This window comes from Microplitis demolitor, chromosome 1, assembly GCF_026212275.2.
Source record: "Microplitis demolitor isolate Queensland-Clemson2020A chromosome 1, iyMicDemo2.1a, whole genome shotgun sequence".
NCBI classification, from domain to species: Eukaryota; Metazoa; Arthropoda; class Insecta; order Hymenoptera; family Braconidae; genus Microplitis; species Microplitis demolitor.
The window spans coordinates 12,982,497-13,009,682 of record NC_068545.1 but is presented as its reverse complement, the minus strand read 5'-3'; the positions used below and the strand labels follow the sequence as shown (position 1 = coordinate 13,009,682).

The following is a 27,186-nucleotide window of genomic DNA, read 5'->3' as shown; positions in this document are numbered from 1 at the left end:
ATCTGTACATACCAAAAACTTGGATGTAACAAATTTTTAAACGTTAATTGTACTTCCTATCTACTTCTACTTACATGTATTTGTTTCGTATTTTTGTTTATATTACTTTCTTATTTGTATCTGTATTTGTAATAAACTTTTCATGAAAGATATAGATTAAATTATAATAAACATTGAAAGTAAAATACTATGGTTTTAAATAATTACAAAATCCTTTCAAAGTAGAATATAGAATTACAGTGTAAGTTTCTGAGAAGTTGATTACAACTTGAAATGCTGTATTGAAAAAAATTAAAATTATTGTAACCATTACGAAAAAAAAAAATAATGTTAATTTGATTATTTTTATTATTAATCTATAAGAAGTTACCGATTATTTTAATAAGAAATTCGAATAACATCTTGAATTATATCAGATGCAAAGTTATACTTTTTGTGATAACATAAAACTCTTTTTCACCTAAAACTTTCTATTTTTATAAATGATGTGTCAATTTTTTTTGTATAGTATAGGTAAATTTTTGAATTTGCGCTCCAACTCTTTTTACTATGGTCCATTTTACTTCATTCTATGTTTTGTAGCTAACTTCGCTTACAATTGACATTACTATGGGCTATTATAGAATTCAGTAGTCGGTACATAAAGTCCGCCGGTAATATGTACCATAGTAAAAAATGGTTCGCATGAAAAGTAAAAATTCATAGAAAATTTTCACAGTGCACTTAACCGATACGACCTTTTTTGTAGCAAATAAAATTGCCTACAAAAACGTTATCTGCACTTTTCTGAAAATTTCTTTATTTAGTTAATATCAACTGAAACCCCAAAGTATTATTAAAAAATTTATTTTTAGAACCAATACAGATAAAAAAATTAGAGTCCGAGTAAAATTATTCAGGGGAATTTTGAAGAGTATTAATTTACCTATAAAATGCCACGAACGGCGATCCGATAACTTGAAATACGGCTGAGTTATAGAGAATTAAAAAAAAATCCCAACATTCCCACGTATTTAAAATGGGAAATCTTCCAAATCAAATATACAGTACTTTAAATTGAAATAAAGGGCTGAAACTTGCAGGGAATTTTTTTTTTCAATGTCTATAACAATATTTTCAAGTGGGAATGAAAAAAAATAGTCGTTCAAAACGAATCACCTTAATATATATATATATATATATATATATATATATATAAACTCTTTAACGCATGGTATTTTTTAGCTCTACTCAACCAATTATCGTAGGTTATGTCAAAATCCTTTGAAAAATTGATCATGAGGACAAATCCAATACCTAGATTTAAAAAAAATTTACCTAAAATACAAAAATATTTGTTAAAATCACACTATCGGTGTTTCGTCATCTCTTTGGATCTGTAGTCTTTCAAGTTCAACTAATATTCCAAGCTTGGATCATCTGTGAGCCATGAGTCTTGATGCATTGTTATCAAAATTTTTGAAAAGATTATCCAAATAATATCAATTTTCGATACCTCAAAATATATTAATCGGTATCTGTGAGGCCTTGATTAATTTGTAAAAATTTTTTAAAAAGTTTATTTTTGAAAATCTTATAATTATATCCAAAATATTTTTACAAATTAGATTTCATCACATAATTAAAGCGAGTTACTTTTGTTTTGTTTATACATAGGTGGAGATGTGAAAGTTGATATAAATATAGCACCTCAACCCAGTGACAATGGATTCGCGCAATGGCTTGATGCAATGAAAATGGTGGCAAGATCATCAGAAGGAATACCTCATGAATTTCGTAAAAAAGTATAGTATTTGTTATTAATTAATCTTGTAATTTTACATTTCAATTAAATGTCCGAATCGTTTATCATAATTATAAACGCTATTCATTAGTTATGGTTGATACTAGCAGACCGTCATTTAGAGCAGCGAGGAATCGATTGGAAAAAAGCTGAAAAACTTTGTTTTAATGAATGGACAAGCCCAGATGACGAAAAGCTTGGTGTACAAATTGTAAAGGTAAGACTTTAGAATAAATTACATCCTTAATCGAATGATACTAAAGTAAAGTACCCAGTAGTTGAACAGGTTTCAAAGTAAAACGTATTTGACCTTACTTTTAATATATAAAGTTGTAATTATTAGTTCAAATTAGTGATTTTCATGAAAATATAAATAATTTTGAATCGATTGAAGCACAAAATAACGCAGATAATTAAATATTTATATTTTGCTAACGTTTTTAAGATAGACTATGAAAGGAGTAGTTGTTGAACAATCAACTCTGACAAGCCGCAGTAGTTGAACACTCCGGGAGTAGTAGTTGAACTAATAAAATATATGGCAACCAGGTACACTAAAATTTTTCAACGTTTTATTGAAATATCAAAAGAATTATAACATATTATTAAATAATATTAAAAATAATACTGTGAATACTTAATATGATCATTTAAAAATGAGAAATATTTGTATTAAATTATTTAATTATATTTTTTATTACTAATGAATTTATTTCTTTAATATTTAACAAACTTGATTGTAAATTTTACCAATTGTAACGGATTATTTTTTATTAAAAAATAAATGTTACACGGAAAGAAAATTATGGGAAGTGTTCCTATGAATTATGGGATTAGTTCCCATATTGGTATAGGAACTGTAGCCATACTATTATAGGGATGGTTCCTATACATTATGGGAACCATCCCTATATTAGTCTAGGTACAATTCCCATACCAATATGGAAACCATTCCCATAATATTATAGGAATGATTCCCATAATGATATAGGAAATATTCCAATTGTATTATGGGAACCATTCCTATAATGTTATATGAATTGTTACTATAATTTATGGGAATTGATCGTATAATTTATAGGAATAGCTCCTATATATTATGGGAATGATTCCCATAATATTATAGGAAGTCTTCCTATAAGTTATAGGAACCATTCCTATAATTATAGTGACCATTCCTATAATGGTATGGGTAGCATTCCCATAATTATAGAAACTATTTCTATAATTATGGGAAACATTCCTATAATAATAGGAACTGCTTTCATAATTTATGCTCGTAATTCCTATACTGGAATAGGAAAGAATTTCACATAATTATGGGAACCATCCCAATAATTTTCTTTCCATGTATTCATAATTTTTATCTTACCTATATGTTGTGAACTTTTTTTGGTTAGAAAACAATAAAAATTTATTTTGATGAGATAGATACGTTTTCACACGAAATCACTTTAATTATTACACTAATTGTTGATGAATCACTCATAGTTTATTTTCGTATATCTTTTTTAAAAATAAATAATTAAATTTAATTATTTGTTATTGCACTAGAATACATTTCACGCTGTTCACCTACTGCTGCTATGAAAATTACATGGACCGAATACTTAAACATGTAATACCATCTTGTTCAAGTTTTGGGTACCGCTTTGAACATTGGGAGGTATAGTTAGACGCTAAAATTCAATATAAAAACTTTAGTTTATGTCTTTGCAAAAAATATATAGTATTTAGAAAAGACTATTACTTCGGGTGGTACAATTTTGTTTACTTAAAATGATGATATGTCTTTTTTTTTACTGATTGTTTAGCTTACAGTAAGGCATCTTTTTCATGCAAAAAATAGCATCTATCGGCTATTCTCGACATGTCAACTTTAAAGTTAAAAAATATTTAATTTTTTTTATTTATAATTGGAACAACTTACAGAAATCAATTACTGTACCATTAAATAATTATAGCATGCGCATATTACTCATAATATATATACGGATTTTGTACAATAACAATTTTAAAAGTCTGTTCAACTACTGGTCCCATTTTTAGAAGTGTTCAAGTACTGGGTACTTTACCATATTTACAATCATAAATAATGTTAAACGTCAATAAAAAGTTCCATGTTAAGGATAACAGTCAGTTATATTCCAATAAAGAGTTAAGAAACTATACTTAACTGTTTCAAATATAATTAGACCGATTTTTTATAATTGAGTTTTTATCAGACGTAAAAGTTTTCAGGTCCTAGTAGACAATTCTAACTATTTTCAGAGTGATGGCTGAGTGCATCAGTGTTTTCACGCGTGCGCGTGTGTATGCGTCTGTATCGCTATCTTTGTAGCGAACCTACTGATCTTATCCTTGTGGCAATCAGAAAGGTTCTTTAGAATTTAGATTTTATGGAAATTAGACATCGTTCGGTTGTTTAATTATTGGAATACATTGGGAAGCATCATTTCGGAGCGACATTTTTTTTCCTGTGCATGTGGAAAAAAAACATAGTTCAATACAGAAAAAAATTTTCGCACGAGAAAAAAAATTCTATGTCGATTACAGACCTAGCTCATTGAAAAATTCGATTTTCCCATTTAAATAACACGGGAAAATTTTCAACTTCCCGCTAAGAAAATTGCAAATTTAAAAAAATTCGGGAAGTTATTGGTTACAGTCCGATTTTCGAGAATGGAATTTCTAAGAGATCTTGACGTTTTGAGGTTGTAGGAAGCTTACCTGACTAATTTCACGATGATGTCCGAGTGTATGTATGCATGTATGGACGTACCTACGTATGTAAATTACTATAACTTTTGAACGAATGAACCGATTTTGATCATCAAGGTGTCATGCGACGCGGCTTGCGAATATCTTGAAGCTGAAAAATTAAACTTCATTGGTAGGGCTTGTTCAGAGATATTCCAAAAATAGACTTTTTCTAAACATTTTTTTTTCGCATAACTTTTTATGTTCTCGATGGATTGATTCCAAAATCAACTGGGCTCTGAAGCTTTATAAGCCGCGTCGAATGCCACCTCAAATATCAAAATCGGTCAATTTTTTCAAGAGAAACCGTTGTCGAAAGAATTAAAAAAAAAATTTTTTAGTATTTTGAAAATTTCTCAAAAACGACTCAATAAATCAATTTCAAATTCTGATCAGCTTTAGAACTCAATAATACGCGTCGAATATCACCTCGAACGTCTTAATTGGTTTATTCGTTCGAGAGATATCGATTGAAAAAAAATGGTAAAAAACGTTTTTTTTTCGAAAACAAAGGCATACAAAAAGTATTTTCAAGCTCGAAGAGATCGAAAATGTATCTGCAACAATCTTTCAAGCTCCAGGAGCTCGAAATAGGCGGGAAGTTTTGGGGCTGGCCCACAGGGTCAACCGACAGACCGATTTTTTTTTCAGCTTTGAGTATTTTTAATTCGTTAACAAATAAATAGATCCAATAGACTAATGCATATTCTTGTAGGAAATTGAACGCTCTGTAAAAAAGGTGTCCTATCATTTTTAGTAGATTTCATAGAAATCTAACTATTGTATTTGTCCTCATGATGGAATTTTCGAAAAATTTTGCTACATCTAAACTCAGCTCGACGAGCTGAGTCAGAAAATACATCTGGTTCAAGAGTTTATATATACGATATAACGCGCCGTTCTCCAACGAGAACATCTACATTTCTATACTGATCTAAATGAAACTTAGGTTGAGTACATTTATTCGATGGACGATTACCTTGGCTGAGTTCGAAGATGAGCCAAATCGGCCAATAAGTTTAGTAGAAATGGTAAATTGAAATTTTATAAAATGTTCAAAAAAAAATTGTTCATCGATTCAACCGGATGTAACTTTTAAACGGAAAGAGATAGCTTATTTTTGTTTGTTCTATCTGAAAGCTCGCTCGTTCGCCTTCAATTTTCACTATGCAGCTCATTGATTTGACCACTTTTTCTGATAGAAAAATGGTTTTAGACATTTACAAAATATAATAGAAAATAATTTTATTAAGGTTGTCACTTTGATTATTACCACAGTCTTAAATCACTCGCTTTTAAACTTGGTATACGTATCCTGTAAGTGTCTACCTTGATCGAGATATAAAATGAGCTCAATCGGTCGATAAGTTTAGAAGTTATAGCACCCCAAAATTTTCAGAATGTAAAAAATTCATATTTTTACTTATTCTTTCTTCTGTATTTTTTGAATATTATAACTTATCGACTTTATATAAAATTCATCTAAAAGCTCTTCGAATAAGCTTTAATTTTCATTCTTATATTTGTGTCTAGACCAATGAAATTTCTTATCTTACCACTCATCAAATGAAGATTTGCTATTGCATTGGTTCTTCTACTTTTAATAGATTCCTCAGAAGCTTAACTGTTGTATTTATTAGTAAATTTATGAAACTGATTGAATTTATATTATTGCTGTGTAATGGATAACTGCTAGGTAATGGATATCGAGGAAAATACTAATGTCGCTTCGTTTTTATTCAGCTTAATGTGCCCCTAATAACCTTCTAAAGTTCCAGATTGATCTATTGAATCGTTTTTTCGGGGTTATTGACCCAAGTTATGCAGAATAATGAGAAGAATGAGTTTTGTTTCTTTAATTGTGGAATTTTAAACTTCCCGCTAAAAAAATTGTAAATTTTCAAAAATTTCGGAGGTTATTGTTTTCATTGCGATTTTCGAAAATTGAATTTTCACAAGAGGCCGGTGTTCTGAGATCCTAACAAGCTCTTCCAACCATTTCCACAATGATGTCCGATTATTATCTGTGTGTGTGAGTGCATGGGTGGGTATATGTGTTTGTATAGATGTAAACTCTCCACATTTTTTTAAGGAATTTAACTGATCGAGATGGTTTTTCACGCCAAACGGAAGAGTTCTTTACCCGTTAACCCACCTAAAAATTTCAGATCGATAGATTGAATAGACTCAAAAGTACAGAAAAAATACAAAAAAAAAAATGGGTAACGGTTGGCCTTACGGGCTAGCCCTAAAACTTCCCGCTATTTTTAAGCTCAAGGAGCTCGAAAACATTATTTTGAATACATCAATCTTGACGAGCTCAAAATCTTATTTCTATCTAATTCTTTTTTAAGAGATTTTCAAGCAAAAACTAGTTACATTTTATATTAAAGTTCGAAAATTGGTGAATAGAAAGTAATCAATGAACAAGCGTTTTTTAAATTTTTATTTGCAATTAGGTTCAATAAAATGATTCAAATTTAGATCAGAGCACTAATATATAAAATATCCGAGAAAATCGTTCAAAATGGTCCTTATTCTATTTCGTTGCTGATGATATCATTTGAGGTAAGGTTAATTGGTCGAAAAAACAACATCTTTTTGAGAATTTTTTGTAATGACACTGTTAAAATCGCTTTATTTGAACCGTCGTACATTAAAGTATGGTGTTCGAAGAATATTTTGTGAAATTTTCGGAAAAAAATATTAAAAATACGGCAATGACATGAATTACTTGGACGCGCCTCAGAAAAATGGAGGATCGCGGTGCCCCTCATAACTTTCTGCTGGATCATCTGAAATCAAGGGTTCAAAGTTTTTTCATTAGATAATAGATTTCCCCAGGTAACGCTGGTAGGGTTTTTCAAAATTTGAATTTTTCACTTTTTTGGAACACTTAAGGGGAAAACACGATTTCTAGCGAAAAAATTGAATTAATTTGTTATTAAAAATCGGTCTGTCGGTTGACCCTGTGGGCCAGTCCCAAAACTTCCTGAGTTCTCGATTCTTGACTATTTCGAGTTCCTGGAGTTCGAAAAATTGTTGCAGATACATTTTCGAGCTCTTTGAGCTCGAAAATACTTTTTGTATGCCTTTGTTTTCGAAAAAAAAAAACGGTTTTTACCATTTTTTCTCAATCGATATCTCTCGAACGAATAAACCAATTGAGACGTTCGAGGTGATATTCGACGCGTATTATTGAGTTCTAAAGCTGATCAGAATTTAAAATTGATTTATTGAGTCGTTTTTAAGAAATTTTCAAAATACTAAAAAATTTTTTTTTTAATTCTTTCAACAACGGTTTCTCTTGAAAAAATTGACCGATTTTGATATTTGAGGTGGCATTCGACGCGGCTTATAAAGCTTTAGAGCCCAGTTGATTTTGGAATCAATCCATCGAGAACATAAAAAGTTATGCAAAAAAAAATGTTTGGAAAAAGTCTATTTTTGGAATATCTCTGAACAAGCCCTACCAATGAAGTTTAATTTTTCAGCTTCAAGATATACGCAAGCCGCATCAAATGACACCTTGATGATCAAAATCGGTTCATCCGTTCAAAAGTTATAGTAATTTACATACGTACGTAGGTCCGTATATACATACATACACTCGGACATCATCGTGAAATTAGACAGGTAAGCTTCCTACAACCTCAAAACGTCAAGATCTTTTAGAAATTCCATTTTCGAAAATCGGACTGAAACCAATAACTTACCGAATTTTTTTAAATTTGCAATTTTCTTAGCGGGAAGTTAAGAAATATGTATTATTATTAATAAATCTTAAAAAAACTCTTCAGCGTTACCTCATAAATTATGTACAGACGCAGTGCTCAAAATGTCAAAAGGATCGGTGCAGTCATTTTCAAGTTATGATGGGCACCGGACTTTGAAACCGTGAGTTGTGGGAAAAACGCTTTGAAATTTTGAACACTCAATATTCTAGTATAAAACATCTATAAACAAATTTTATCGGCTTACCTCACACTGACTAAATTTGCAGTACAGGTATAACGTTTGCATTTACGTTGAAATTTCGATGAATAAAACTGGGAGGTTGCATAAGGTATTGTATAGCGAGCGAAACATCTGCCACTTACCAAGCCGTCAGGCCGGGTAAGTATAAAAATCGACAGCTATAAAAATACTGACAACCTCGTCAATTTTGTTCCAATCGAATCGGAATTTTGATACCATATTATTGAGATACCATTCATTCAGTTTAAAGAATAAAAAAAAACCTAATGCAAAGAAGTTTTAATACCTTACCCCCCCCCCCCTCCCCCTCCATAAACTAAAGAACGAGTTACATTATGTGGTTCTTGAAAGAGACAAAAAAAGCAAAGAGTAGGTATGATTTTGAATACCTTTTATTAGTACATTATATTAAGATTTACCTGAAAAAACTACCATAAAATGTTGCTTTTTAAGGGTTTCGTCACCGCTATCTTTAGAACTAACGGATTAATTTTGATGTTCAATAATGCAATAGGCGTATTTTATTGGTTCAAAAGCTGATCATATTTTGGAAATGATTGATTCCATCATTTCAAAGATATACGCAAAAAACCGGTTTTTTTTAATTTCTTTCTTCCTCGATATTTCTCGAACGGATTAACCGATTGATATGATTGAGGCAGCCATTGAAGCATTTTTTCATGTTCTAGAGCCAGTTAGATTTTATAATTGATTGATTGAGTAATAATTTCACAGATATTCGAAAAAAACCATCTTTTATGATTTCTCTCTTTAACGATTTCTGTCGAAAGAATTGACCGATTGAAATGTTTCTTGCGGCAATTGACGCAGTTTGTTGCACTTTGAAGCTGATTATTTTTTGGTTTATAAGCTCCTTCAATTGCTGCAAGAACCACCTAAATCGGTTAATTCATTAAAAAGTTATAAAAAGTTTGTACATATACACACACATACACCCATACACACACATACATTCAGACACTGGGACATCATTCTGAAAATAGTCAAAATAGTTTCTTAGAACCTCAAAACGTCAACACCTGATGAAAACTCGATTTTCAAGAATCTGGGTGAAATCAATAACTTCGAACATTTCGAAAATCTCCGATTAATCTCAGCGGGAAGTTCAAAAAAATCTTTGTTAATCTTTTGAAAATTTTTTAAAGACGACTCTATTGATCAAATTAATAATCGGATCAGCCCTATGACTCCTCAAAATGCGACGATTGCCACCTCACTCATCTCAATCGGTTTATTCGTTTGAAAAACATCATTCGAGAAAGAAATCGTAAAATGGGTTTTATTCAATTATCTTTGAAGTGACTCATTCGATCAATTTTACATCTAACTAGTCCTAGAATGCAATAAAACACGTTGATTTCCACATCTAACGTCAAAATCGTATGATAGGTTCAAAAGATATTGACGACGAACAGTTTAAAAAATAACATTTTGTCATTTTTCCCGAATAAATCATAATATAATGTACTAAAGGTGTTCAAAGTAATATTAATTTCTTGTCTTTATGGTCTCTCTCGATCACTACATAATGTAATGCAATTCATAATTTACTTTAAATAATATTATCAACAAAATAATTGAAACAACACCATTTTAGAAACGTTTCTGAGATATTTTATGTATTCAAGCTCTGATCTGACAAGAAAACATTTCCAAGTGTCCCTGCCGATTTTAATATAACTGAGGTATGTTATTCTCTGTCGAAATCAAAGAGACACGTATTTTTTTTATCGGCGGAAATACATATCTAGGGGGTGAAATCATTCGTCAAAGTTAAGGCTCGAAAGGGGTGTTTTACATACTAAGTTTTGCATACTTGCAGTTTCAATACTTGAATGGGGTCAATAGCATTATTTTCCCGGTGGAAAATAATGAAAAATGGCATTGGTGTTATAGTAAAAATATAAAACGAACAAAATTTATAAAGGTTAAAGAAGATACATCTGTTTGGATTTTTCCGAAAACTCGAGATTAGGAAATGAACAACCCTTAAATCTATCTACATCGACCGACAAGAAAACATCGATATTTTTATTAGCATTGTTTTTAATTTGTCAAGAATTATTTTTCTATAAATTTTTAGTTGTGAGGGTATCATAATAATATTATTATTAGGTAGATTTCTGTAGAAATCGGACTATTGCAATGGGTCTCATGATGAAATTATCAAAGAATTTTGCGACTATATATCATATTACACCTAGTAGAGTTAAAAAATACCATCCATTTAAAAGTATATATATGTGTATATGCATATATTGTAACGGGTTTTTCCACCACCGAAAATTTACTGGAGTGAAGTCCAAGTACACGTACTATTTAGCAACCTTGTTCAAAATTTTTTAAGTTGGGCACAAGGTGATTTTATTATCACTAATAAACAATAAACAAAAATCAGCTCAGGGTGGCGTATCGGGGAAAGGTCAGGCACTTAAGGTTACGATAAAAGATTGATCATAATTAAGCACAAAATAATTAGTTGTGTATTAATAAACAAACTAATTGATCGGTATTACGAATAAAAACTATCGGTTACAAAACAAACTATAGTTTGCTGGTTTCGGCTTGACTCAATATAAACAAAAAAAAATTGCTCGCAGAAGTCGTACTTAATCGAAACACACAGTCAGTTCGTTACTCGAAGAAAACTGTCAGTTGACGTAATAAAATAAACTTATTTTATCTTTCACACACATACATACGACATGTATATTAACGGAATACTTGAAGAGTGACATAAGAGCATTGCACATAGGAAGACTCTACTGCCGTAAGAATAAGACACAGATAATCCGTAATTCTTAGAATTGCTCGAATGAAAATAAAATATAAAGTAATATTTCATTCCGGTAACGCGTTAAATTCCACTTTCATACCATTATTACTCGCAATCAATTATTTCATTAATTATCATCACTCAAAAGCAGTTTACTTGTTTAATAAAAAATCGGTTGTACACTTTGTTCAGTTCCACGTCGAGGTTTCAAGTTGTTCACGAAGGTGGTTATTGTCATTTAAAATTATTGTTCGTGAATAATTATTTGTTGATCACACTTGGATTCGTCGTAAAATCGTAAATCGCGTTGTTCAATAGTCGAAATCGAGAATTGTTCGTTTGGTCGGGGTCGATGTGTTTAAAAATACAAAAACGTGGCTGTTTAGTGCGATGTCTCAGCCGGATTCCTCATTTCAATCCGTGCGGTGTATCGATTGCTTGGTCAAAGTCAAAATTTGTTATTCTAGGTGTCACAAGAATTTGCTCATCGGGTAACAATTTATTATTTCAAATAATTGCAAGCTACGAGTTGATGTCGAATTTTTCATCATGTTACAATATCTATATTATAACGAACAAAAATTATAGGCTAATTTCTGTGTTACAACTTCGTTCTCTATCTTTAGCCTCCAGTCTCAATACTAACAAGGAGCCAGGTAATTTTTATCACTGGGTTCTCCAAACCAGTAAATCATGATTTAGATCATTTTTGATCTGGGGAATTATCTCGAACACTATGTATAGCTAAAAACTGGATAATTTTTTATCTGTGGAATTATTACCAAAACCACGCAAAGCTAAAACTAAACTAAAATGCTCAGAACTTATGAGCAAAAACAAAATAGAGACTGGAAAACTAAAAACATAGTTACGGTATGCCATGGTGTAACTCAGTGTGTAGGTTAATGGAGAGAGGTCCAAGTTACATCACTTCAAATTCATGTAAATTATCAGCAGATTTGCAATTTTTATTGATCAACAAATAATTTCAAATATCTATTTAACAATAAAGAAAATACTGTAGTATTGTTATGTATGGAAATTTTAATTTTTATTCAAACTTTTAATAGTTATTAATGTAACGCGTTTGGAAGACATCCGGATTAACTAATGTATTTTTCAATTGAGCAAGAATACTCAATTGATTATTTATTTGTATTTGGGACTCGTTTCGATTGCAAGTCTTACTCTCTCATTCTCTCTTCTTTGAACTGATATGTGTTTATAGGGTATTTCATAAATAAACATAGATAATTAAATCAAGTAATTTTATCAACTTAGCAGAACTTTCCCCGGGATGGCCGTGAAAACTGATTATATAGAAGATAGATATTCCAGAAAATTGAAATTAAGACTTACTACTTCACTGATATCAATTGAGTTTCGTATTTCCCCTTTTCTCACTGCCCTAAATGGAGCAGCCTGTGATTCGGAAGTCCTGCGTCTTTAAATCCGGAAGTCCCCATGATCTTGGCGGGTATGACCTGGCGAACTTCTCCTTCTCTCTACACTTTATCAACTTTCTTCTTTTTTTTTACTTATTTGAGTTTCAAAAATTTGAATTTTTTTTCCTAAATGGAAAACGGAGAAAATTTCCCTTTGTTCAAATTTTGGTTTTTATTTTGTTTAATTTCGTTTTGTTTATAAAACCGATACACATACGCACTTAAACTATCTGATATTTTCTAAGAATTACATAAGGTAAACGCTTCCGAAATAATCAAGAACACTAACACGTTTTTTTTTTATTATAAAATATTTCTTTTTGTTTTCTTTTTATTTACCCACTACACAAATATGCGTTTAACTACACAATACTATTTATTTATTTAGCAATTACACTAGAAACTAAAATTTAATTAGAACATGTATTATTAACTTTTATTTTCTTTTTATGTTTAATAATTCTATTTGTTTAATAGCGATAATTAATCAATTAAAAATGAATGTAAAGATACCGCTGTACCTAAGAATTGACTCTTCACTGAAAACCTCGAAATCAGTTATGACCAAAATGCAAGCCTATACTTGGTAGAGTGATTCTTAATTCTTTTCTTAAGACGCTGCAACGATGGGGTCCGATCCTAGGTAGGGGGTTCTTTTTAGTGAATTACATTACACGAGATGTCCCGTTGACACAATTCAATATACGTCAATGCTAATTGTGGATGTACCACGCATCAGACTAACTTAAAAGAATTAGGTGGGGAAATGAAGAAGATCGAAAGAATGAGAGACCAAGGAAACTTGACGTTGATGTATATATGCATAAAATTAAAATTTTTTTTTTCCAAAGTCGGACTTAACACTTTTCCCTCGAGATCTAAGGGGTTCACAACTCTTTTGATCTTATCAGTTGATGGACGACTGCTTATCGACTTCCGAACCCGGATGGATTGCACTGGATTTCCTTGCACCTTCGCGAGCCAGTTGGTCTGCTTGCTCATTTCCAAAAACTTCTGGATGACTTGGAACGTGGAAGATACTGATATCCCGATTTGTTATCAGCTGTTTTATGTAAACAATTTCCTCCTTATACGTGACTGGTTACCTGTCGATGCTAGCCAGTTTCTCCCTCTCCAATGCTCGTACCACAAATTTAAGCTGTTGCATAAAAATTCCGAATCTGTATGAATATCGATGTTGATAAGGTTGAGTTGTTTAATGATTTGTATTGCTTGCAAGATTGCTTCCAGTTCTGCTCCGCTGTAAGCATTTCTATTTGTGCAAGGAACGGACAAATGTAGAGGATGATTCGGTCCAAAGTAGACTCCCAGTCCTGTAGCAGATTCTGTTGCTGTATTTGCAAAGCAGGATCCATCCGTGTAGATTTGGATTCTTTCTTTGCTGTTCCTTTCAAATGCTAAGTCCGAGTTTCCTACTATCCCATGCCAGATTCGTAGGTATTGATCCATTTTCCCTTGCGAATTAATTAATCTGAAGATTGGATTTGGGTATGCAGTTATCTGGCTGTAACATTCTCCCTAGGTTTGGTATAGACCGGACTTATGCCCGTTAATAACGAGGTAAAGTTTCATTTGGAAAGGGGGTCGAGGATGAAAGTTCGGAGGGTTGAGCGATTCGAAACTCCCTACTAGAACCGGACCCGAAATTCCTTTAAAATTTTGATTTCAAAAGCAAACTCAGTGTATGCTTATAACGTAAACCGTAATTAATTTCCGCGACGGAGACGCGGATCAACCGGTAAACCGTATGCGGTCACCCACGTGTTAAAATAATAATAATAAATAATAATAAAATAATAAATATTAAACTCTTGGAGTGCCTGGACCAGCTCCTCAGGCTGGGTTAGTGCACGCAGGCGCCAGACCGTTTATCCTAAAATGGACAAAATTCATTTCAGGGGGAAAATCTACGAGGGAAAATCCGAGCAAGTGATTCACGACAAAGAGGACAAACAATTGAGAAAAATAAAATAAAATGAATAATAGTAAGAAAAAGAAAAATAGTAAATATATAATAAATAATTATATTACAAATAATAAGTAATATAAGAAAAATGAAATAAGCAGTAGGAAAAAGATCCAGGAAAATAAATACTAAATTTTCCCCGACAGCTGTTGGTTTCCGTATTTTAATTTTAAACAATAGACAATATAATTAATAGTATTTTACAATAATTAGTTTTTGTTAAATTAACCACAATAATGACACTCGATGGTTATAAAAAAAAATAATAACATTATATAAATTCAACCCAAAAGAAATATAATTTAATTTAATTAACACTGTTAATTTTATTATTTAATAAAAGAAACCTATTATTTTACTTAAATTTTTCCAGACAATAAAAAGGAATAATAATTATGATTTTACTTTATTTTATCTCTCAACACGCTTGAGAGAGAGAAAGACACGGAATTTTTCCTCACTCACACTCAAAAGGATAAATTCCTCGGTATTACCAATTTATAAGTGTATAACATATAAAGTTAAATAATAATTTTAGCATAAACTTCTCGTTAATAATTTTTACCGCTGGGGTACATATAATCAAAATAAAATAACATAATGCTATGTAATTATGTTAAATAATAATAAACGTAAATAATAATTGATAATATTATACAGATTTTCTAAATAAAATAGAACGATAATAATTATATTAACTCGGGAATTTTTCATCCGAGTGCTGACATCAGTGCTTGAGGAATTTATAAGTACTGCGTGTGCTGTATAGCCATATACACTACTAATATATATATATATATATATATATATATATATATATATATATATATATATATATATATATAAGTGTGTACCGGCAACGTTTTACGACGTTGCGTACGCTTTATCAATATATATATATTAGGTGTACAAAAAAGTTCTACCCGTTTTTTGTCAAAAAAAAATATATTTAAAAATTTTAAATAAAATACAAATTTTAATCAAAATAACCACCATCAGCATCTACTACCCTTTGCCAACGCTCAGGCAACTGATGGATCCCACGGCGATAAAAGGCTTGATCTTTTGTCGAAATGAAATCATCTATTGTTTTTTGCATTTCATTTACATTTTGTAAGTGTTTGTCAGCCAAGTAATTTTGCAATGAACGGAATAGGTGAAAATCACACGGTGCAAGGTCTGGTGAATACGCCGGGTGCGGTAAAACTTCCCACTGTAAATCATTTATAGTGTGGTGGACGATTGAACTTCTATGAGGCCTGGCGTTATCATGCTGCAGTATCACTGGTCGAGGTTTTTGTCCCGCAAATCGTCTTTTACTGTTGATTTCATCTGCTAATTTTTTTAATTGACAACTGTAGCGTTCTCCAGTAACGGTTTCTCCTGGTTTGAGTAACTCATAATATAGCACGTCCCACTCATCCCACCAAATACAAAGCAATATTTTTTTCCCAAAAACACTACGTTTTGGTGTTGATGTCGTTGGTTGTCCTGGGTCTACCCAATGTTTTCGACGTTTAGGATTCTCATAGTAAACCCACTTTTCGTCCCCTGTTACAAGTTTCCACAAAAAACTTTTTTTTTTATGTCGTGAAAGCAACGACAGGCAGGTGTCAACTCGTCTCTCTCGTTGTTCTGGAGTTAATTCATGAGGTACCCATTTTCCTTCTTTTTGAATCTTACCTAAAGCATGTAATTTTTCAGAAATAGCTTGTTGAGTAACGTTTAACTTTTTCGCAAATTCTTGTTGTGTTTGTGCAGAATCTTGATTCAGTAATTCTTCCAATTTCTCGTCACTGATTGTTGAAGGTCTTCCAGAGCGTGGTTTATCATTTAAATTGAAATCTCCGTTTGTGAATTTCCGAAACCATCTTCGACAAGTACTGTCATCAATAACACTGTCACCATAAGATGCACAGATTATTCTTTGAGCTTCAGCAGCACTTTTTCCTTGATGAAATTCATATAAAAGACAATGGCGGATATGCTCATTACTTACTTCCATTTTTAACTTAATAAAAAAATATATATATCGAAGATAAATATATTAAAAGTTTGATGAATTTAAAGAGTACAAACAGCTGTGCATGTACATATACGTATTCATAGCTAACCTATAAATAGCTGTTAGATTGTCACGATATTTAAATATCGTGGCAGTCTCACATCAGGTCAGTGAGCAACAGATGGCAGCACACGCTGCTCACACATCTCTATACTTATTAATTTTATGATAATTTTGTTTATGCTTGACATTTTGATTTATTATTGTATTGTTTGTGCTTAATTAATTGTTTAGGTGAAAACTGCACTGAAATCAGCAAAAATTACTGATTATATTAAGTCTACAAGCATAATTTATGAGGCTGGAAGGTAATTATGTATGTTATTTATATGCTTGCAATTATTGTGGGTGGTCGGCGCATGCGCGGCGACGCAACAGTTGTCAGCAACAAATTTATTAAATTATCACTGAAATTTATAACTATTTTACATGCACTATTAATGGGTTTATCCATTTAAATTACTGTTAATTAGTAATATACAAAGTAATTGGGCATTTGACGCTGGGAATTGGCAAAGCTACACAATTGACATCGTGTACGTCAGCGTTGGTAGTATTTGAAAGTAACATGCGACAGAGATATTACTCCGATGGGTTAAACTGAGATGCATGTATAAAAAATGGCCGGTCGAGGTGCCGGCATGAAAATCACGTGCTGCCATGGTCAGACGTGGATAATCTTTTGTACGAGCAGGGTGTGCTGTTGCGTTCTAAATTTTGTTAAGCGATTTCGCTTTGATATATATACATATATCCCTTGTCAATTGAGCTGATTTGATTTACATTAATATTGACACTGACGATGGAGCCTGTTCGCCGATTGTACTACAACGACGACTGTAAGTACCTTTGGTAAATTCATTGGCGTGTAGCTTTGCATTCCCGCGTTGGTGGCCATTTGCAAGCGTAGGAATATTACGTATTTGATAAAGTATTTTTGTGGGTATTATTACGTTGTGATTGCAAGCATACGAATAAAATTAGTAATAATCGAGCCCAGGGGATGATAAACATTTAATCACGATTATTTATTTAAATAGCGAATATTTTTTGTGCAGAAATATTTTTATTATTATTATTATTTTATGCCACGTGATTACCATTAGATGCTACTGGGCCTCGACAGTCTGATATATGTATATACGTATACATTACACAGCGCTGAGTATTAAGGTTTTGTTTGAGTTATAAATTCTTAATCTTTTGATTATTATTTATGAATGATTATTGATATAATTTATGAAATATTATCTATCTGAATTAATTATTGATAATAATTTGCGAATCAATTACTAATAATATGCGTTAGAAATTATTAGTTAATGAGTACTATTTACAAATCATCATTGATTTGATTAAAATTATTAATTATTACTCAGCGGAAGATTGTTTAAAATAATTAGTATTTAACGTATTAATTATTCTGGAATTGTATTATCAATTATTATTTATTCGAATATTGGCTAAAAAGTATTATTAATTTGAGGTATTAATTCTTAGTATTTTGAGTTCTCATCATATTTATTTATTCTTGAGTTAAGTTAATAACAATTATTTTATTATTTGCGTTACTAATTATTTTACTATTGTGGTTCATGTGCGAGTGAATTATTATCTATTCACCAATATATATATTTTGTTCAACCCAGTTATTGTTTATGCAATATTATTATTATTGGAAGTAAGCGTATATGCGCATACCATTTTGTTATTATTTTCTTTTGTAAGTGATTTATTATTATTTTTGAACATTATTTATGTGAGTATGCGTTATATATATTGACTGATTATTTAAGTAATTAACGGATAATTAAAGCAAGTGGTCATCAACCCGGTAGTTATCTAATGTTATTATTTTAATTACTGCCATCTTTCTTGCTATCCTTTTTCCTAAATCTGAAATCGCTATCCTGTCATTTTATTTTATTTTCATTTTCATTTTCTCCGTTGCGTTATTTTGAGTTGATTTGTTTTTGTTGTTCGTGGGGCACATGAACTGGCGCCCAATTAGGATTTCTAACCCAGCTTGAGCGGAGTAGCCAGTCCAGGGAGATTCAGGACATCTCCAGGTGGGATATTTGGTTCTGGGCTTATTTTATTTTCAGTTTCCGGCCAACGGAGAGCCATAACGGCTATTGAGCGCCAACTACACTCCGCCGTGGGACGCGCGAAATAGAGGAGAACGTTATAAGATAACTCCATCTTTGAAAAACGGGTATAACTTTTTTGTACACCTAATATATATATTTAATTACCAAATATTTTCACCCACATACGAAATAATATTTAATGATAATTAATAACAATTCTCTCATGTATCATTCAATAAATAAATAATAACTACAAATAAATAATTTTCTCCGCGGCGACCAACAACTACCGGGGGAGGTTACCAAATGAAAAATATTATCCAGCGAACAGAAATACAAAGTACTTACTCAAAAGCAGCGAGAATCAGCAAAATAATAATAAATATTATAATAATGGAATAATAATAACTATTATTCGAATTAATTCACCCGGTAAACTTAACTCATTTTCAAAAGAAAACTTTATTGGTTAGTGACAAAAAAAATTACGTCCGTACACAATGCTTATCCGTATCTTTCTGAATTAATTATCTAAACCTCCACCTGTTGGTCGTCGCACACATGGCACCACCGTCGCCCTTAATTTCTATTATAATTACATTTGTCAGCCCTGGGCCTCACTTAAATTAAAAATATAAAATATAAAACTTAAATCCTCAAACATCTGAATGATACATAATTAATTAATTAAATATATGATCTGTTTATCTATATCTTTCGTATCGGATAATTAAATAATAATAGCCCAAATAATAAACATCACTTGACGTCATCAGTTGGATGACAAGTTTAAACAAAGTAATATGTTGACAATTGTTGGGGCATAATATAACGCTGGATTATGCATCCCAACTAATTCAAGATTATAAATATATACTTAAAATAAACAAAAGTCACGCGTTTGTTTCAAATCATAAATTATAAAAATAAAATTAAATCACACATGTGCTCTTTCATACCCTTCGCGCATGCGCGAGCAGCGTGCACGGACTGCCGTCTCATCGGCGAAATGGCGGAATGCCCGCGTAACGATTCAAATTCAAATATATAATTACGATAATTAACTTAGAACTAAATAAAATCAAATAATTTGAATTTTAAAATCTATTCAGCACAATAAGTCAGTAAAACTCCTCGATTGCTGCCTCAGCCATCTCAATCGGTTTATTTATTCAAGAGAAATCGATCGAGAAAGAAATGTTGAAAAACGATTTTTTTTCGATTATCTTTAAAGTAACTCACTCGATCAGCTCTAGAACTCAATAATACGCGTCGACTGCCGCCTCGGCCATCTCAATCGGTTAATTCGTTCGTAAGATATCGTGGAAGAAAGAAATGCTAGAAAATGGTTTTTTCCGAAAACAATGGCATACTATAGCATTTTCGAGCTCGAAAATGTATCCACAATAATGTTTTCGAGCTCAAGGATGTCGAAAACAGCGAGAAGTTTTAGGGCTGCCCGCAGGGTCAACTGATGGACCGATTTTTATTTTTTTTTATTGTATGTTTATTATGATTTATATTTACGAACCCTATCTTTATATTTTACACACTTATTTGGACGTACCTTTGTTGTCGCTAGAGAAACGAAATAATTTTACAAAGATAAATACAATTAAGGGTTTTAATTACTAACTACTCCGGTTATAGAAAAATGCATCCATGACTATTCTTATGTATCTACTATTATCGTCTAAACTGGTTCTAGAGTAATGCTAAAAGGCTTGTTGCTTGGCTTGACATGATCAGGAATCCTGTTGTTTACAAACGATTCTCGTTACTTTCAGCTTCTCCACTCTTATGTTAATACTGTGATGAAATCTCCCAATATGCTTCCTGAGTCTGAGAATAGTTAAAGTTTTAAGTCTAGATCCCTGATCAATGGAAAAACCGACTGAATCAAGCCTCGATTCAGAGATTGTAAGATGCTCGAGCTGCGGATCCATGGGAAGGAAACACGATATCAAGTTGGAGACTAGTTGATTCGGCCCCAAAGAGATCTCCACCGCGGTTGGAGTCTCGTTTAGCTGGATTTTATTGAGGTCGAAGGTCCAAATGTCGTCTTGGTACTTAGCCCACTTGGAACAGAGTTCTTCCAGTCCAAAAGAGCTGATCGCGTCAATTAATACAAACATATTGAGGGGCTCCTCGTATCTTATCCTGGATCGGTCGCAGTTCTTGATGGATAAGTTCTCGTTTTTGATTATCCTTGATAAATTCGATTAGATGATCTTTATTTAGAAAGAAGCATCCCTCTAACTCGAGACTGCTGATGTGAGTTGCCGCCTGGTCCAAAGAACGTCCAGTGAAAAACGTGTTGCCGACCACCTCGAAGTGTCTCAACTTGGTGAGCCGTTTAAATGCTTGCAACAAGGCAGTCTCCAAATATCCCTGCGATCTTCCTATGATCAATGATTTCAATCTATCAAGGTTTTCCGCCGCGTACTCAATAATTCCTGATGAAATAAGAGCTCCGGTAAGGTTTATATGGATCAATGCAATACCCGCTTTATGCCGGATGAGGTTAGAGGTGGCACCCGGCGAAGCCAGATACCTATCTTTTCTGGACTGTAGCTCTAGACGGGTCAAGGGTACCGCCGGAAATAATGCTAGGAGGTCGTCGACGATGAGTACATTATGAAGACGGAACACCTTATTTATATTGCTGTTATTTAGACTAAAAACCCTCATTTCTTCCGGAGCGAACTCTCGTAAGCGTCAAGTACACTGAGCCAAGGCGCAGAGATCTTCAATGCCGAGATACTTCGCGATCGCTTCCCAACAATACGAGTTCAAGCTCTCACACACTTTTTGGATCGTCGGCGCTAGTAGAGGAATTCGAGGCCCCGAGGCTCGTTTCTTGAATGGGACAATGCAAATATAACTGTTGTCGATCTGAATCATCCTCTCTCGCGATTGAATTTGCAGGTCCAAAGATTTCGCCACTGACCTGACCTTGAGCCACCCCAGAACTTGGTCTTTACTTTTGGAGAAGATGTTCAATTTCGGAAATTCCTCTGGCTGGAGCTGCAGGGATGATAACAGCATCCTTTTGCAGGTTTTCCTGGGTAATCCGTAGACCAGTAGATCGAGAACCAGTCTGTTATTGGAGAAATATACTTCCGGCAGGTGTCGAGGGGTACGCTCCCTTACCGTGATGTTATGGTAACGATCTATGAATCCGTCATCAGGGTCTACTGGGTACGTTCTCGTGCGACTTAGAGTTTCCTCAAGCTTAGTCCGTTGTCGGACAAGGTCAAATCCTTTTCTCTTGGTATATATTGGAAAACAAAAATATCTCTTTTTATACTATTCGCAAATTAATACCAATGTATAAAGTGAGCTGATAAACTAAAATGGATCTCGTTTAGGCGTGAGGAAATAAACAATTAAAAATAACACAGTTCTTATCAATAAATAAATGAGAGATTTATTTATACTTATTTATACCTTAAATTGTAAGAAATTATAATTAATAGCGAATGCGACAAAACAGACACGTGATAGCGAATGCAACTTTAGTGATAAGATTTACGTATATAATTGACACGTGGTCAAAGCGATTATCTAAGCGGCAATTATTTATAATATAATTATGAATCACAATTAATTAATTTACTCTCGGTAAATAGCAGCTTTAGTATACTGACTAAATAAAGAGAGACATTAGCGTAGTGGGTTGAGTTAATATCACACAAGAATTAATAAGCGAAGCGGTTTCAAGAGCACGAGGTTGCAAGTAGCAAAGCACGTTGTAGAAAGTCAAAGATGGTAGCGTCGTTGAGTTGTCGAGAAGCTTTTTATCGACGTGGCAGCCTTGCTGTATATAACGAATTTTCCCATTAGCTTAAAAGCGCGCCAACAGGTAGCAGTTGATAGCGAACTCTCTCATTGGCTGACCAATATAAAACGAATTATGTGATTAGCCAGCTTGTAGCGGGTTCTCAGGAAGTCTTAACACGGTCCTGAATTAGAAATTGTATGCACCGGGCCCAAATAGCGAGTGACCTGGCACTATTCTGACCTTCAGTCAGTAGCGAGTTCGGCAACTCCCGGACTTAGCGGAAATGCACGAAGCTTGATTCAAATTAGTCAAGCTCGTGACTGAACACAATGAATACAACAAAATTTGAATTTTCATATAAAGAAAAGGATAAGATTCTCCTTGTTTAAACCCTGTTTGCATTTATTACTACCAATTTCCGAAAGAAAATTTTCTTACATAGAATTTTTAAATCCTTTTCAAGGAACGGAGAGAGCTTCTCCGATTTTTATAAATTACAAAACTCTATATTTGATTAGAAGTTACAATTTGGATTTCAAACGTACTATACCTGGAACTCTGTGAAAGGAATTTTAGGTAATGTTAATTATGTTTATAGTTTAGGTTATAGTTTTGAAGTATAATTTCCTTTTGGGAAAACGGAGAAATTCTCTATAACTGCGACTCAAATCGGGATTCAAGAGTGTTAGAATCCAGATTCCTCTATTTGCAAACATACCGTTTGGGACCCGGGAGGTGACATGTTTTCTCTCGCGGCCGCTTTGAGTTTTATAATTTCTGCGCCTTCTTCTATTGCTGATGCTATAATTTGAACCGTTTGACAAAACTTATTACCATCTACGTGAGTACCGACCCGTTTTTTTTCCTTTATACTAATCTAAACTTTGTTACTTTAGTGTACGCTCTAAACTTATAGCATAGGACTATTATTACCGTAAGAATAATGAATGAGAAGAAACTAATACTAATTTATACCATTATATGTAGAGATATACCGTTTGCATACTTGAAACTTTATTTCTTTAAGCTGCGTTTCTATTGGTTCGAGGCTACCGCCTGTAGAAGACTGAGATAGCATCAATAATGGCTAAGAGTACTCGAAAAATTCTTTATCCATAGGTAATTGATGGAATTTTGGATATTTTGAATCAATACTAAAGTCTTTCTTTGCGCCTTGCCCGGTCAATTCGAAACTGTTATCCCCTAAGCTTAAAAGAGTAACATGATTATTTTCAGCTCTGCAATTGGGAGGAAGCCTTAACAATCCGGCACCTTCTAATTTAATGATGTGAGGAAGTTTTCCCTCGCAACTAATTTTCGAATATTCCGTCCGAAAAGTAGAAAACAGCCAGGTGTTCTCATTTACTAGCTCGATCCATTGGGTGGAATTTTCCTGCAACAGCTGTATATTGAAAGTTGTGGTTTCATTAGCTATTGTGACTTTAAATATATCTATTCCGCAATCGCGGAACTCGGAGATGGATTCAACCGGTGTATCTGAAAAGCATGCCAGCTGCCCTCCCGCTGGTTGTGGAGGATTCAAATTTGGAAGTTTTGATTCTATGGTACTCATTGCATCCTTTAACTAATCTGGTGAGATGAGTTCTAGGTTTAGGATTCCGCGTTTTGCTTCTTCTATTGCGGGGATAGCGGATTTAAGCAAATTATTGGGTTGTATCGCCTGTCTATAGACTTTTGTGGCATAGAAGCTATTATATAATTCCAGATCATTATTCCGAGTTGTTCATTCTGGGCTAAAATAAAATTTTTCATTTCTTCAGCTTCTGCGTTAATATTTCTTGAATTAGCTTGGATCTGTTTAATAAGAGGTTTAATTACGGTTTGCATTATATGAGTAGAGTTGTTAAATAAATGAATAATATGCCTTGGTCAGGATAAAGATCATCTTGTTTATAATTATAATTTTTATCCCTATCCTACTCTAGAATCCCAAATATTTTTCTAGCGATCGTTCTGACTGTCGCTAACCACGACCCTCGAGGGTTTCGGATGTTCTTCATGGGGGTTCTGTCGATTATTTTCGCTATTATTATAATCGATCGCCGGCTTTTGAAGGGTTCTGAAGAATAAACGTTCTGAGAAGTACTTCTCATAAATATAGTCCTGGAGCATTGATTTATATTAGGCCCGATCATCATTGCTGTCGTTTAACAGGTTTCCACGTCTACCGTAATAATCATCGTCCATTGTTCCCGTATCAGATGAATGTTACTGGACTTCTCGTAGTAAACCCCGGGCTTTTGATCAAAATAACTAACATCATAAGGTCCATGGTAATAACTATCTAGTTTACCTTTCCTAGGTTCCTTTAATACATAAACAAATTTTCCCGGTAAGATATCTACCTCACGCATAGATTTGTTGTATCTTACTTTAGATTTAGATTTTGCTTCAACTAGATTAATTCGAGCAATGGCTCGAGATTTGTTTAGTCTGGTTAATAATTTCCCAATTGATTCTGGGTATATTTCTATCTGTGAATAATAAGGAAACGAGGTAGGTGCTCTCGCGTTTTTCCCGAATATTAATTCAAATGGTGTTAAGTTAGACACCGTATGTACTGTCGTGTTATAGTTAAACATTGCCATGGCTAAATATTTATCCGTCGTGGAATGTTTCTATGAAAACTTTTGAATATTCAATGTAGGCATGATGTGATCTTTCTAATGAACCATTAGATTAAGGATAGTATGCAGATGTAGTTATTCATTTGATTCATAGAATTCGTGCTAGTTTACTCAAAAGTTTACTAGTGAAGGATGTACTGTTATCCGAGAATATTACTTTTCGGCAACCATATAAACTAATAAAATCATTAATTTAAATCTCCTGCTATAGTGTCGGTACGAATGTCTGGTATTGCTACTGCTGTACAAAATTTTGAAAAATTATCCTGGATTGTTAGAATATGTCTATTTCCGTCTGAAGTAAGTTCAAGAGGCCTGACCGTGTCTATTGAAATTTTCTCAAAGGGTTCAGATGGTGTATCGGTATTGATCATGGGTTGACGTGCCTTAATTCGCGATAATTTTTCTGATTGACAAACAGCGCAATTTTGAATAAATTTATAAATATTTTCTTTCATTCCCGGCCAATAATATCGCTCACGAATTCTCCAGTATGTTTCTACAACTCCTTTATGTCCCCAAATGAGACTGGAGTGATACTCCGCGATTATCGGCACCCTCTCTTCCTCATTTGGATAAGTTATTCTACCTTTAGCGAATGTAACATTTAATGGACAATATTTGAGAATTTTAGAAAAGTAAGGCTCTACGCCCTCACCTATTTCATCGCTGTCTTCAGCGATACGCAAATTTGTAATTTTATACTTTTCTAGAGCTCCTCTTAGTCTATAAAGAGCTTCAGATATCATTTCAGGAGTGTTTTTATTGAATCGATGACGTTTGAAAAGTACCGTAAAAATCTTTTCGTATTTTGTTACAAAAACCTGACCTACTTTTGGTTTATGCCTTAAAAGTTCTTGTTCTGAGATATAGTTTAAAGCTTGTAATAATTTCGGGATTGCTTGAGTGTATTTACAATCGGTTGAAAGGAAATAAGCTATATTATCTCTAACGTTAGTTAACTCTTCCCGACTATGAGAAACTTTAAGAACACTTTGCTTATTTAAACTAGGATAACTTACGGTAGATTCAGCTTCTTTGGATGTATCAGGTTCAGATTCAAAAGCTCTATCTGCTTATGGTACTAATATGGCTTCTGATTTTGGGAGTACGAATGTCGGATTCGGCTTTAGAGAAATTGTGGGTTCTGGTTGTTGGCTCACCGGGCTCTTTATTTCTTCAGTAATCTCTATGGGCTTAGGAGGACTCTTGATGTTGGATGAAGTTGGATTTGGTTGTTTTCTTTGAACCTTAGTAGAATTTTCTGGACTCTTATCGAAATCTATTACACTAGGCGCCAGAGTTAAGTAATAATTACTCTCATTTCCCGGTGTTTTGAGCATATCGTAGGCTCCAGCATCCTAGTACATTCCATCAAAGGAGCACATAAGCTGTCGGTTGAGTGGAGTCATCTCTCCCATTGAAGGCATAGTCACCTGCCGATAACTATCTGGAGGTGGTTCATCGATAGAATCTATATCGGAGCCGTCTGTTTCATCGTCCGCCTCTTTTACTGCTTCTTCATCATATGAATCGCTCTCTGGATTCTCGTTTTCTGAGACTTGTATCGTCTGGTCGAAACGCTGAATCGATCTTTCAATTTCCCTGACAAAACTTTCCTTCACTTCGATTGAAGCTTGTTCTTCCTCCTTTTTTCGCTTCAAAATCTCATCAAACCTATTAAAACTTTTTTGTAAGGCCTGAGGATCGAATGCTTCGCTAGCCGTATCTGCATCATTGTTTTCTTCGGGACTATCACTCTCAGTAAAATTAGGCTGAACTCCTACCATGGGAGGTACTTACTGAGGAAGCACGTTGGGTGGAGAGACTGTCACTTGTGATAGCTGGA

The 27,186-nt window shown here is 33.2% G+C and overlaps 1 protein-coding gene across 2 annotated transcripts in view; it reads left to right on the top strand.

Moving 5' to 3' along the window:
- The window catches only part of LOC106693955 (TBC1 domain family member 30-like), a 526,797-nt gene that overhangs the window by 53,821 nt on the left and 445,790 nt on the right, over nt 1-27,186 (top strand). For both annotated transcript variants that reach the window (XM_053741241.1, XM_053741239.1), the window contains exons 2-3: nt 1,657-1,784; nt 1,875-2,000. In XM_053741241.1, the coding sequence (XP_053597216.1) occupies nt 1,657-1,784; nt 1,875-2,000 (254 nt within the window). The remainder of the gene's footprint in view (nt 1-1,656; nt 1,785-1,874; nt 2,001-27,186) is intronic.